Raw genomic sequence first — 13,435 nt, forward strand, 5'->3', positions numbered from 1 at the left:
CTTCTCCCCACTCCAAATACTTCCATAGGGCCTGAACTAAGGCTTTATTGACTCTGACTGAAAACATAATTTTTAACCTCAGTCTACTCATCTGTGGCTCACTGCCCACAAAACCCCCTTGATATTAGTAGGGATACATGAACAAGTGGTCAGAGACCCAAAACTCCCACTGAGAAAGCAGCATGAATTCGCAGTTATTGGACCAAGTAAGCTCTAGATCACTATTTCCAGTGGCTCCACAAATACCTACACATGGAATAGCTACTTTAAATACCATGTTAGATGGGACTTTCTCAAGTAATTAAACCAGCATAATTTAAAAAGCTCTAAAAAGTCAGTCATAGTATAATAAGACAAATGAATCACTGCCTAAGAAAAATCTAATAAAACTACGAGACAAAAAACCAAAAAGACCCTCAAAATGGTTAAAGTATTTATATGTCACAAATTTTTATGGTATTATTATTAGATTTACCTTTAGAATGAAAAGAAATGAGACAGTCACATAAAGGCCAGTTTTCTACTGGCTCATTCAAAATAACATCTTCTTCAAATATTACCACAGTTAGGTACTTAAACATCGAGAGGCGTTCAAGAATTTCTTTCATTGGTTTGGACTTAGATTTCTTAGCCATTGAACAAATCCCAACTGCAATTTGTCTTTCTGGTGGCTGAAGAGAGCATGGAGAAAAAGCAATTATTAAGATTTCTCGGAACATAACAGCATTTTAGTAGCACAATACTAGAGCAGATATTTCCTGTTAAAATGCACATACTACCTTTAACTTAGTATTTAATCAGGTAAACTGCTAGCAGGTAACAAAACACAGGATGACAGCATGCTGCACTGCATCCTTATGAAAAATGCCTCAAAAAATGAAACTATTCAATAGCTCTACACTACTTTTTTGGAGTACTGTATCAGGAACAAATACACAGGATCAAAATCTAAGCCAGAAATGTCAAAACTGAATGAAATCATACTTACGGCTTACTCTGAAATTAAGTATCAATTATTTTTTAAACGATTTAATTTTTCTACATCTACTTAGTAGTTCACAAGGCTTCTCATCTTATTACCTAATACTACAAGTGAATAATGAAAAGGAAAACTAGTAAACCAGAAAACAGTAGTATAGATTTTCTTTTATGCATAGACAGTTTCACTTTTCCTCTGTATACTCTATATTTTCCATCATGTTATAAGACTTTAAAAATGTCTTTCCCCCAGTGGTATTCCTAAGTGCAACAACATCCAACCTACTCCTCCTTTGTTTAAAAAGAAACAAAAATTTCCTAGAATAATCCTTTAGTTCAACTTAATGTGTTTGAGCTGCTAATTTTGCTCTACACAGTAAAGTTTATTAATACTTTCTTGTATTTAAATTTTTTAGACATGATTGCATTCAATGAAAATTTAATCTATTACCTAAGGTGAAATGTAACAGAGTAAAAGAACAGCAAAATACAGCTAAAAATATTACATAACATGATGACTCAAGCATGATAAATTAAGTTTGTTTTTAACAAACTAAAAATTGGTAAGCAGTGCTAAAATACAATTCAGAACACCCTGCAAGGATAATAAACTAAGGTATAATTAAGTTTAGCATGCACCTTCTACATGCCAAGACAAGGAAGAAGAATGAAAACATGTCAGATCTTAATGAAAACAACAGTAAGATGAAAAAAGAAATGTTGAGTCTGTTCGAACTGAAAAATCAAGTTAACTCTGCAGGAGTTGACAAAACACACAAAAAGAAAAAATCTTGATGATTTTTTTCTATTAATTATCCAAACAAATAAAATGAAGGCTTATGCCATCAAGTTAATTCACAGAATCCAAATAAAGTTTGCAAAGCTGGCACATCAACCTCACCTGTCCTAAAACTCTGCATTAAAGTCAAGCACATCTACTTCAAAGTATACTTACTTTTCAAGTGTGCTGTATTTCCAAACGTATCTGACAGATCACTATCTGAATATGTACAATTTCCCAATTCAGACCACCATTTCAGTATTGACTTCTGTAATCTAACACCACTTCAAATTGAAATTATGCTAGCGAACATACAGAATAGTATACGCATGCACCTACATACAGAGTCATATTCTTCCTCCTCTTCTTCCCCATGGTCATAGAAGTGTTCATAATCTGTAGATCTGGCTGAATCCAATAATTCTTCTCCATCTTCTCCACCCACAAAGAATCTAGGAGGATCATTCTCTGTTGCACTAACAGACATGGTTACAAGATTTCTAGAGATCTATGCAGAAACTCTAGTCACTTTGGCAGCTGAGATACTGGGCATGTTTCCCACTGACTCCTGAACACAAAAGTCCTCTGCTCTCTGATGTTGCTTCTGCAGTGTTGACAGTGTGATGACGTTGCCTGCCAGACACTGTTTAACTGGTATCATCTGCTCATTATTGGCTTGAGTTGTTGCTTCAAGAAACGCACAATAGGCTACAGTTTCCCTCTGAGATGATACAACTTTTTAACCTAAAAGAAATATCCAAAGAAACAAACAACAAGAAGAAAAACCACACTTCATAAAGGCACATAAAAATAAACCCTTCTCATTTAGAAGCATGTTTGGGCATTTACATACTTCTGAGCAAAGCATCAGTAATAAAATGTTGCACACTACACACAGTCTATACTTTTACATGTATGTTTAGAGCTGGGGTGAATAATTTCAAGATATTTTCACAGCAGTTGCAGACATTTTAAAAGTAGACAATATAACTCATGAAAGTAAAAACTGTCAAATGAATTTTCTTCCTAATTTAAGAAGGGTAAAGTGCAGTGTACATATTTTATACAAAAAATAAAAAACCCAAAAAATCCTCACCAGTATTTTTGACATTTAACTCACCATCCTTGTCACCAGCTGCTTTTTCCCCAAAAGTTTCCTAATCAAACAGCAGACAAAAATGCTAATGAAAACTATAAAGTCTCCATTAGGACTATGCTTAAATAGAAACTTATTCTTTCAAAAACAGAGTAAATCTTCAGTGCGAAAGCAGAATGTATGTGCCAGCTTGATGCTTATTTATTTCCAGCAAAGCACTGCTTTCACACTGAAAAAATAATATTTACTAAGATGTAGATTAGCACTGCCTTCTGTCAAAAGTACTTCTACGCACTAATGTACCAGTAAAGTGAACATGTATTGTATACTTTTAACCAGTCATGTGAAAATAAGATCTTAGCCAAATAACTTGTATATAGAAACAGAGACTCAGAGCTCAGCCTTCTGTTGTTTTAACTAGGTAACTGTATTTGCTGTAAGCTGTGCGTGGCTTTATACCATTAATTATAATTCATTATTACTACTTAGAAAATTAATAAGCAGTTACTTGTTTCGAAGCTCATCTGATCAAATGCTTTAGATTAAGTTGTTTATTAGTCAGATCATTATGTAAGCGCCATTCAACAATGATGTCTCAGCAGAACTGAATTTGTCTTTAAATATCTTTCAAAAAAAGACTGGCTGTTCTATGAACAAAGTGAAGCAATAGTAAATTCCCAATGGTGATCAACCATTCAGCTTCCTGTGAAAGAGGATGGTAAACAGAGCAAAAGTTACCCAGGTATAATCTGTCGTAAATCAGAGCAATAGGTTACACATGGGTAAACAATACAGCTGTTTCAGATCCAGAAGCTCAAGCTGAGGTCCTAATAACAGACACATAAGGATCCTGGGGTGACAGCTGAGGTTAAAAAGATTAATTTCTGAAATGTATTTGGTACTTATCTGCTCCCCTTCAATTCTGTTAATGAAAAATTACTTTCCCTTAGAATGTGAAACTGCATCCATTCAAACTTCAAGCAACAAGAACAAAATTAAATTTCAAACACCTAAATCATCTTGCTCCCACAAGAGTTAGAGATTAGGTATTGAGATAAATCAATCCTGTTTATGACATGGTGAAGAAAACAAGCTTTCCAAATCCTATTTGTATCAAGCTTCAGAAAGGTAGAGGTTATTGCCAACATACACTGGCAACTAATAAAAAATTCTGAAATGGTATTAAAAGCAAAAAGGACTTGAAAAAAATGGTAAAGCCTGAAAATGAAGTTTAACAGTTCCTCTTGTATCAGCTTCCTCTCCCACTACCCAAATTCTGTAAATTGGAAACAAGTGTCTTAACAGCTTTTTAAAGTGTAAGGTTTTTCTCATAATAAAGGAAAAGCAACCACTTGAAGCAGATAAGCAGGAGGTAACCAGAAGAGGTTTTTTAAGCTTTCTTTCACCCTATCTATGCCTACAGTGCACTTTGTGAGAGCAGTTTTTGTTGTGAAGTTTGTGTACAATGAGTGACTAGTATATTTTGAGGACCTCTGGCACTATGCAAGTCTCTCAACACAAAGTTGTTGCTTCTCAAAGCAAGTAGAAACCAAATAAAGATCGAAGTGGAAGCACAACATGTTTGTCTACAAATGACACAAAGACATAACCTGACAGACTTAATCCCCTAACAACCTGATCTGAAACAGTGGTTTTCTACCTTCCTAACTGAAGAATCTGGAGTGTTGTGTTATTGGTGGCAAGCAGACCTGTCAAGTGGAACTTCATTTTCAGAAAACAACTTTCAACAGTTCCATAGCCTTCTTGGAATTAACAGATTATTTTCAAGATTTATTCCGTTGTTTACCCATCTGAAGATGGATGAATTACTAGATTGCTACTCTGTGCTACTGCCACTGGAACACAGAGTTTTCAGACAGTTTGTAAAAATAAGACTAAAGACACAAAATCAAGAAAAGATACTGAAAATTTTCAGGCTTGTAGACTACCACATGGACTCACTGAATTGCATATAAATTGGCATTCTGACTGCTGATGGTTACCAGCTTATCTCCAAGATGCTGTCATTAGCATAAATTTGAGTCAGGATATAAAGAATAAATTATTTAATTTTTAGAATAAATGCTTTCAGAGATGGGAGTTAAAATTCTTTCTCCCTAAATGCTTTGGCTATTATAAAAACTGAGGAATCCCCTTCCTTCTTTTGTTGGACTCTTATTTCACACACCACAAGAGACATGGAAAGACAAATATGAGAGTGACTGCAACTTCACTAAACAATTTATACAAGTCTCCTAAAAACATCTACAGTTATCTGACATCAAAACCACAGTAAGACCATGCTTGGATAAAAACATGGTTCAAGTTGTACGTACACCAAGGAGAAATAAATGGCGGAAAAAGACAATGAAGCTGTCATCCTGCTGCAGAAGTACTGTCAATGCTGATGGGAGAAACTTCTAACACAGAGTGACCTATGCAGCATTCCATCTTGCTGCCCCTGGAGCAGGAAAGACACTTCCTAGTACCATTTTTCTGTATTAAGAAGTGAGCAGCTGCAGCAATATAGGGGCAAAGAAGCTTTATGTTAGATCCTCTCGTACTTGATGCATGAGCATAAACTTCATCACACAGTGAAGATCAGATTACATGCATGCCTCAAGCATGGAAGATTACTATGTAAGCAAAAAAAAAAAGCCCAAAGCTTCATGTTGCAATATACACTGACCCATTTCCAAAGAGCATCAAGAATATCCAGGCAACAATGTCCTGCCATGCAATGACCTTTCCAGGTAAAATTAATTAGACTGTTCCCTTCAAACCCCAGCTGTTACACAAGGCTTCTGTTTTACAGCTCACAGATAAAAAAAATTTCTGCTAATTTTGAAAAATACAATTTAACTAACAGTGTTGTTTCTGAAAAGGACTTCCAACCAAATGTATGGCTAATTCATTACACATGTCCGAAAACTTACTATTCATGACCACCACATGATACATACACCACATGATCTTGGCCAAAAAAAAAAATTAAAGAAAACAGTAAATCTGCCAATTTTACATTTTTATCTTAAAATAAACTCATCTCAGTTTTTCCCTAGTAAGTTAGATGGTGCACTGCAAAGGGGAAGTAAAAATCCGTAAGTTTAACTGATACTACTACCACTTACTAGTCAAAGGTATACAAAGTAACATTCTTAATATACAAAAGTACACATAGACAAGCTTAATATTAACATACAAATAGAGCTGTATTTGAATCACAGATTTGGGTAGTCTGTTTATCACTCCAAATGAGGTGTTCATTCCAGGGGCAAACTACAGCCTTTTTTTTAACAGAGTATTTCTCCACTTCCACAAGTATATTCTAAAAGAATAAACCAAAACGTAATACTCACTAAGTGTTAACAGATACTCCCACAAACAGTTTTCCTGTCCCCATTACACGTTTTAGCAGTTCAAGAATCCAGCCCTGGTGTTTGCCATATGTACTTAGACCATAAAGGTTAGCATTCCACTAACTCTCAACAATGTAAAAGGGGCTCAAAGTTTTAACAGCCATGTCCCATGGCTAATAAAAACATACACAACTCCCGTATAAAATACAGCATTTCACCAGGTTTTCTTTTGTGTTGCTACAGCTACCAGAAGAACAAATATGCATGGCCTCTACTTCACTGTAATGGAAACCAGTGGGAAAAAACAAAAAACAAAAAACAAAAAGAGTAAAAATGCTCATCATCTATTATCTCAAGAAAAAAACCAAACACATCAGACATTAAATAGCTATAAAACATTTCTAAATCACAAACCACTCAGGAAAACAACTTTAGGAAATATTATAACAAAACAACTACAAAACACTGTGACATTTATATTGTGGAATTTAACAAACAGGTAACTGTACAAGAAGTGTAAGTCGTGCTCATCTGTTACACGATTCTGTACATATATATACAAAACAATAACAAAACAAGCCACTCCCCTAAACCCTCCCCATATTGCTCTTTTAAAGTTTCAGTTCTTTCCTCTGTAGGCATATTCAAACTGCGTCCATTACCAGCTTCCTCCAATTCAAATTAAGTAGTTAAAGCCCATATGATTTTTAATATCAATTCTTCAGGTAGTCTCAGTGAGATGACAAAAAGCTTTCAACATCTTCCTGCTAGAACCGCTATACCTAACATTTTCATTAACAGTACATTTAACAGCAAAAATGCCTCACTCCTGCTAAATTTTATCCTTAAAATTCCAATCCTGCAACATGATTTATGATGTAACAAACCACCAAAGACAGCCAGTTTGATGGGTGGCTGGTAGAGCATAAAGTATGGGGAGGCAGCAAGGGGGACGCAATGGGAGACTGGAAGAAGAATCGGCAGAGTCTGAACTCTGAGAGAGCTGAGAGCAGTGACTGTGATCTTGAGCGCTGTGTGGATGTGTAACACCTTTCTATAGATGATTCAAAAAAACTTCCTAATACTTCAGATTTAAATGTGACACTCTAGAACTACTAACAAGGCCCATGCTCAAGCTCAGGTCTGACAGATGACCAGGAAGAGAAAGGAGACAGAACAGGCAAAAAGCAGGAAAAGTAAAAGGATGTCAAGACACAGAAGCTGCTGAAGACAACATGGTGAGCAAATCATACATATCTTGCTTATTGCTGTACCTTACAAATAGGTAAGAGCAAATATCCTCTCCAACTTACTTAAATATTCAGTGTCTACTGTGTCATACAGTCAGTAATACGAAACATTTACACAGACGTTGTTCTGTTATATGACACATCCTGTGTGATGAGTAGCAGCTATTCATTACTGAGATGGACTAAATCTAGAAAAAGATGTAGAACAGCTCTATCTCAATATCCCTCAATCACAAAGAATATTACAGTTTTAGCTTGATAATGTCTTTGTAAAACAAACAAAAAAACCCAAAATGCAAATCAAACCTAATGAAACAATAATTACAGAAAATACAAAGGGATATAAAGGTTTCTAATAACTACTTGAATTTATAAGATCTGGTGGTATAACAAGTTGATTAAGAAACATGAAACTGAGAAAAGCCTTTAGCTCTCCTCATCAAATACAAATTTCAACAACAGCCTTAAGAAGTTTATCACCATCTTCTGTAACCCAGCTCCGCTCATAACACAAGGCAAGGAATTGTGCTGATGTACAAAAGAAAACTAAATAAATAGGCTAAAAAAGGTGGCAAATGAAAAAGATGTAATTACAGATACTAAGTCACCTGCTATGATCTTGCATTAAACTAACATCAATCTTTAGATTTCACAATATGCTAATATCTTTTCTTATCATAAGTAACCTACTCATCAATACAAGCTTTTCCAAAGTTTCCTTTTCATTCTGTAAGTATTTTCACAGGAAATCAGATGGAAGATTTAGGCTGCTCTTCTCCCACCATCCCCTAAATCAAGATAAGTAATGTGCAAAGTACCATAAGGCAGCAGGGCAGACCACTGCATGTTCTCCTCTCCACTGCAGCCAGTGTGGCATGGGCAAAAAGGGGTAGGCACTGACACTGGGATTCAGTAATATAAAACTAATCCTTCCCTCTTCTTCTACTCCATTTAAAAGCAGTTGACTTTACCTGCTGCAACCAGGAGGCTGTAACCCACTCACTCTCCTCCCAGACTCTCCCAAGATTCCACCACAACTTGTTCCACTGAACTCCAGCACAGGTATAGACACGCCTTTACTACCTTCCTCTCCCCACACCAAGAACCCTGAACCTTTTTGTCCTGTGGTTCCCAGCCTGATGTGTTACAACTATGACCTCTATCCGCTAATCCCAACTTTCTCCATTAAAGGCAATGGGGTAGGGCAGTCTCCAAAATCTGTCACGAAGTGATGACATGACAAGAATCTCACAAAAGAGAAGAGTGGCCTATATTTGATTTTAGCCAGTCACTTGGTTATGCCTATAAGCAAAGCACAGCTCTCAGACTGTCAGATGAAAAGCCATAATCTATGCTAAATGACAACTGTGAACATGCTAAATTCTGTTTGCAGAAACACTGCAAATATTTTGTGGTCCAGAATTATTTTGTACTACTTTATGCATTACTCTACTAGAAAAATTATAGCAGTTCCCATTCCAAGCAGGCTATTCACCTTTCAGTTTCACCCTACTGAGACCTGAAGAAGCATTCTGAAGTGGAGGGGGGTCTTCCTTGACATATTAAGTGCTTAGTATTGGGTTTATGTGGCAAGGCTTTGGTACTGGGGAGGGCTGCAGGGGTGGCTTCTATGAGAAGACACCAGAAGCTGCCCCCATGTTGTGCAGAGTCAGTTCCAGCCAGCTTTCTGCTGTCCAAAGCTGAGCACACCAGTGATGCTTGTGGTGCCTCCATAACAACATATTTAAGAACGGGTAGAAAACACTGCATAGCAGCTGAGAGACAGGAGTGAGAAAAAGTTAGAGAAACAGTCCTGCAGACACCAAGGTCAGCGAAGAAGGACAGGGAGAAAGTGCTCCAGGCACCAGAGAGTCCTCTGCAGCCCGTGGAGATCATGGTAAAGCAGATTGTCCCCCTGCAGCCCTTGGAGGTCCACAGCAGAACAGACAGCCACCCTGAAACCCATGGAGGACCCCACGCCAGAGAAGGTAGATGTGTCTTGAGGGACACTGCAGCCCAAAGAGAGGCTATGCTGGAGCTCCTGGAAGAGGCTGCAGCCTGTGGGGAGGACCCCATCCAGCAGCAGGTTTTCTGGCAGGACTTGTAACCCAGCAGGGGACCCATGCCAGAGCATCTGTTCCTGAAGGACTGCACCCCATGGAAAGGACCCACACTGGAACAGCTCACGAATAACTGCTTGTAGTGGTATCATGCAAGATTCCCATTCTTGTAACCCAGGTAGTGGAGAGGGAGGTGCTGATCTCTTCTTCCTGGGATACAGTGATAGATTATGTGAGAATGGTTCAAAGCTGTGCAGGGGAGCTTGACCTGACATTAGGAAACATTTCTTTACCAAGAGGGCAGTCAAACACTGGAACAGGCTTCCAAGAGAGGTGGTCAATGCCTCAACGCCCTTAACATGCTTTAACTTTTGGTCAGCCCTGAATTGGTCAGGCAGTTGGATGAGATGGTCATTGTATGTCCCTTCCAACTGAAATATTCTATTCCAAGAACTACAGCCCATGGGAAGGACCCACACTGGAGCAGTTCATGGACTCTTTTCCTGTGGGAGGGACCCCATGCTGGAGCAGCAGCAGAACATGAGGAAGAAGGAGCAGAAGAGATAAAGCATGATGAACTAACCACAGTCCCCACTCTCCTGTGCTGCTTGCGGGTATGAGGTAGAAGAGTTGGGAGTGAAGTTGAGTCTGAGAAGAAAGGAGAGGTGGGGGAAGACTGTTTGTAAATATTTTCTTATTTCTCATTATCCCACTCTGTTTATTTGGCAATAATTTCCCCAAATCAACTTTGTTTTGCTCATGACGGTAGTTGGTGGGTAATCTTCCTGTCTTTATCTTGAAGATGAGCTTTCTCTCATAGATTGTGCCCCTGCCCTGCTGATGGGAGCTTGTTGGGCACCTGGTGGCCAGCCAAGGTCAACCCACCACAGTGCTTCAAATATGTTTCCTGGACAAAAAAAAAAAATCTATCGCACTGTTACCTGCACTACATCTTCAGCAGTAAAGTATATGGCACAGATGCTTTTATCCACACTTTTTTCAGCTTGGTGGTTAGGACATTTTTCTGACAAACTTAAAATCGCTGAGCTAGGAGGGAACAAAAACATTATTTGCCCTGGACCATTCAACTGTTCTAACCTCTATGCTACCATAATCCAATTTCACTTTCCCCATACACCACTAGCTTTCTCTGAAGTTGGCAACTGTGTTTCTTTTTACAGGGGAGAGCTCGCTGCTCCGGATTCCAAGCAAAAGGCAGGTACCTAATGTACAACCTCTTATCAGTGAGACATCTGCACTCTCAAGCAGCAGGAATCCAGAAATACCCACCTTACTGGCATTTCCTAGCAGAAACAACTCTCATCAGTGTTACTTACTGGGGCACTTATATTTCTTGAAATACTTTATACCTAGGCTACCCAGCAAACTGCAGCTGCCTAAACCTTCTCTCAGGGACCTGACTTCTCTTCCAAGAACCATGCCACCTAAATGTTTGTGCCTAAAGTAAGATTTCAATCTGACCATCCATATTACAGTAGCTTAGCCCAGGGGACTAAAAATTTAAGAGCTCTACCATGCCATGAGAACCAGGATTCTAGTAAGAAGCCAGCTTTGCAGTGAAGAAAAACATGTTTTTCAGGTTGTTGATGAATGAGATTCCTAGTTTTAAAACACAACTGTTATGCTTTTATTTTCTAGTAATTATATAGTTAGGTAAGCAAAATATTTCCAGTCATTTAGAATTACCAAACTTAAAGTAATTTTCAATGCATCTTTTCCTTATCAAATTATTTGCTCGCAGAACTTATTTCCCCCCAATTATCTCACCAGCAGAAATGTGACTTTTCCACACATGTAATGACATCTGCTAAAACTCTTGAATTTTAGCCCCAAACACTGCACCATCACAGGGCATCTTTCAACTCTTTAGCAGTCACAGAGTATAAACTGCAAAATGAACCATTACCATCCTTCAGTGTCAGAACAGCCATAAAAGTCTAGAAAAATCTACCTGGTAAATATCACTGTCTTCCCTTCAAGATAGAAAGGCAGTACTTTTTTAAACTAGCAAACCAACTACTACAAACTGACATCTGGTATGTGTTACAAGTGTCTCCTACCCAGCCACAGAACAGATAACCTTCACATTCATTAACCTCAAGGTTCCATTCTAAATTAAACCTTGTCGAACACATCACATGAAGACATTTATTTTTGTGGCAAGCTTGAATGTTTCAAGAAAGGCTGGCTTATGAATGTTTAGAGCCCCAAATATGTCAAAACAGCTTCACTATATTCTCACAAAGAACTTGTTACTTCAACTTTGTAGAAGTGAAAAAGTTTTTACAAAGATGAGAAAGTTTTTGCAAAAAATTCTGTACCAAAGTTCATTAGGCTCAGCATATGAAGGCCTGATGTGTTTTAACCACAACTGCCAGAAGAATGAAACTGTCTTCCACAGAAAGAATCAGCCAATCAACCAGTACAAAAATTTGTATTTCTCACATATCGAACCACAGAAGAGGTATATTACATCAGTCAAATCCTTATGCCAAAACCAGTTCTAAATAGCAAGAACAGTTTTGTTATTGGTTGAATCAAAACTTCTTCACCAAAACAAAGGTAGAGTCTATGGGAATTCTGATACCCCAGGCATAGAAAAAAAAAGTTTGGCTTGCTATTAGAGAAAAAAAATGATGCAGAAAAGATGGAAACAGAGCAGCATAAATAGTTGATGGGAAACAGTACAAAGAAAGAAAGAAAGAAAGAAAGAAAGAAAGAAAGAAAGAAAAGCAACATAATGCATAACTACCTTAACAACTCAGAGAGTAGCTTTTCAGCTTAGGGCACTAGATAGAATTGGTTTGGATGTGAAAGGAAACCACTTCTTTCACTGAGGCTGTGATATTGATCTCCCTGTCTTCCTGCCTGTGTGAGGAGAGTGGCTAACTACAAAATCAACTACTACAGGAGAACAATGAAAGAGTCAAAATCCCAGCATATTCAAAGCTTACCAATACTCGGTAAAGTCCCCAGGTTCAAGAAAACATCACTAGAACAAAGAGAAATGTTACACAGGCTACTCTATCTATACATCTCTTCCATCTCACCTCCCAGCAGGTTGTTTTCTGGTGACTAGTTGTAACTGATTCTCAGCTCTAGGACTGCTGGCTACTTATGTTTCCTAGCTTGATTACAATGCAGATAGCAATCTCCCTTGACGCAGCTAATTTTTCACTGAATTTATAATCAGTTTTGGGGATGTTAACAGAGTGCCCCAAATCCAGTAGTTTAAGAGATGTCATGTCCCACCATTTAGGAACACTGCCTTTCACCCATATACTTCTTTGTACCAGAAAGCAACACCTGCCTTTCTGACATCACACCACACTGCAAACTCACATTACTGCTATTTCAGTAAAACTGCTTCCGATAACAGAATAAACCACAAAATGATGCAAAAAGCTAGATGTGCTTATTGGCTATGATCACCATGTTTTACGCATGACTGCATCTTACTGAACAGCACGTTTTAGGTCCGCGTGAAAGACAAAGAGAACTAAAAGGGATTTGCCCATCCTGACATCGGGTAGCGGGGCCGGATCCGGCGAAGCGATTCCCACCACAGGAGTACGCTACCCACTGCCTCGACTCCGCTTGTCACGGGATCTATCTCTCGCTGCGGAGCCAGCCAGGCCGCAGCAATCACCCTTCCGCCGTGGCCAAGCCCACCACGCCGAGCCGCCAACACTAACCTGGGAAAGCCCAGGCTACAGTCCGCGGCGCGGCTGGCCCCGGGCGCCGCCCCTCCACCCACTACCAGGGGAGCTGCCGTACCAGGGCAGGAATGGACGCCAGCTCCTCGTGCGGAGGCAGGGTACGGAAGCGCCGCATGCGCGGGATAGCGGCAACCGCCGCCGGTCCCCAGGTCGCAGCCCGAGGAGGCGAGG

The 13,435-nt window shown here is 38.8% G+C and overlaps 1 protein-coding gene across 8 annotated transcripts in view; it reads right to left on the reverse strand.

Moving 5' to 3' along the window:
• Positions 1-13,319, reverse strand: part of PPIP5K2 (diphosphoinositol pentakisphosphate kinase 2) — a 52,366-nt gene extending 39,047 nt beyond the window's left edge. For 3 of the 8 annotated variants that reach the window (XM_026865655.1, XM_026865654.1, XM_026865653.1), the window contains exons 1-3: positions 12,978-13,318; positions 2,103-2,503; positions 476-671 (exon numbers count right to left, since the gene is read on the reverse strand). In XM_026865655.1, coding sequence (XP_026721456.1) covers positions 476-671; positions 2,103-2,246 — 340 coding nt within the window. In that variant the 5' untranslated portion in view covers positions 2,247-2,503; positions 12,978-13,318. Of the gene's footprint in view, positions 1-475; positions 672-2,102; positions 2,504-12,977 lie in introns of all 8 variants that reach the window. The other 5 variants (XM_026865660.1, XM_026865658.1, XM_026865659.1 and 2 more) reach the window with 4 other exon arrangements.
• Between the last annotated feature and the right edge of the window lie 116 nt (positions 13,320-13,435).

The sequence above is a fragment of the Athene cunicularia genome (assembly GCF_003259725.1).
Source record: "Athene cunicularia isolate RWA chromosome Z unlocalized genomic scaffold, athCun1 chrZ_part1, whole genome shotgun sequence".
NCBI classification, from domain to species: Eukaryota; Metazoa; Chordata; class Aves; order Strigiformes; family Strigidae; genus Athene; species Athene cunicularia.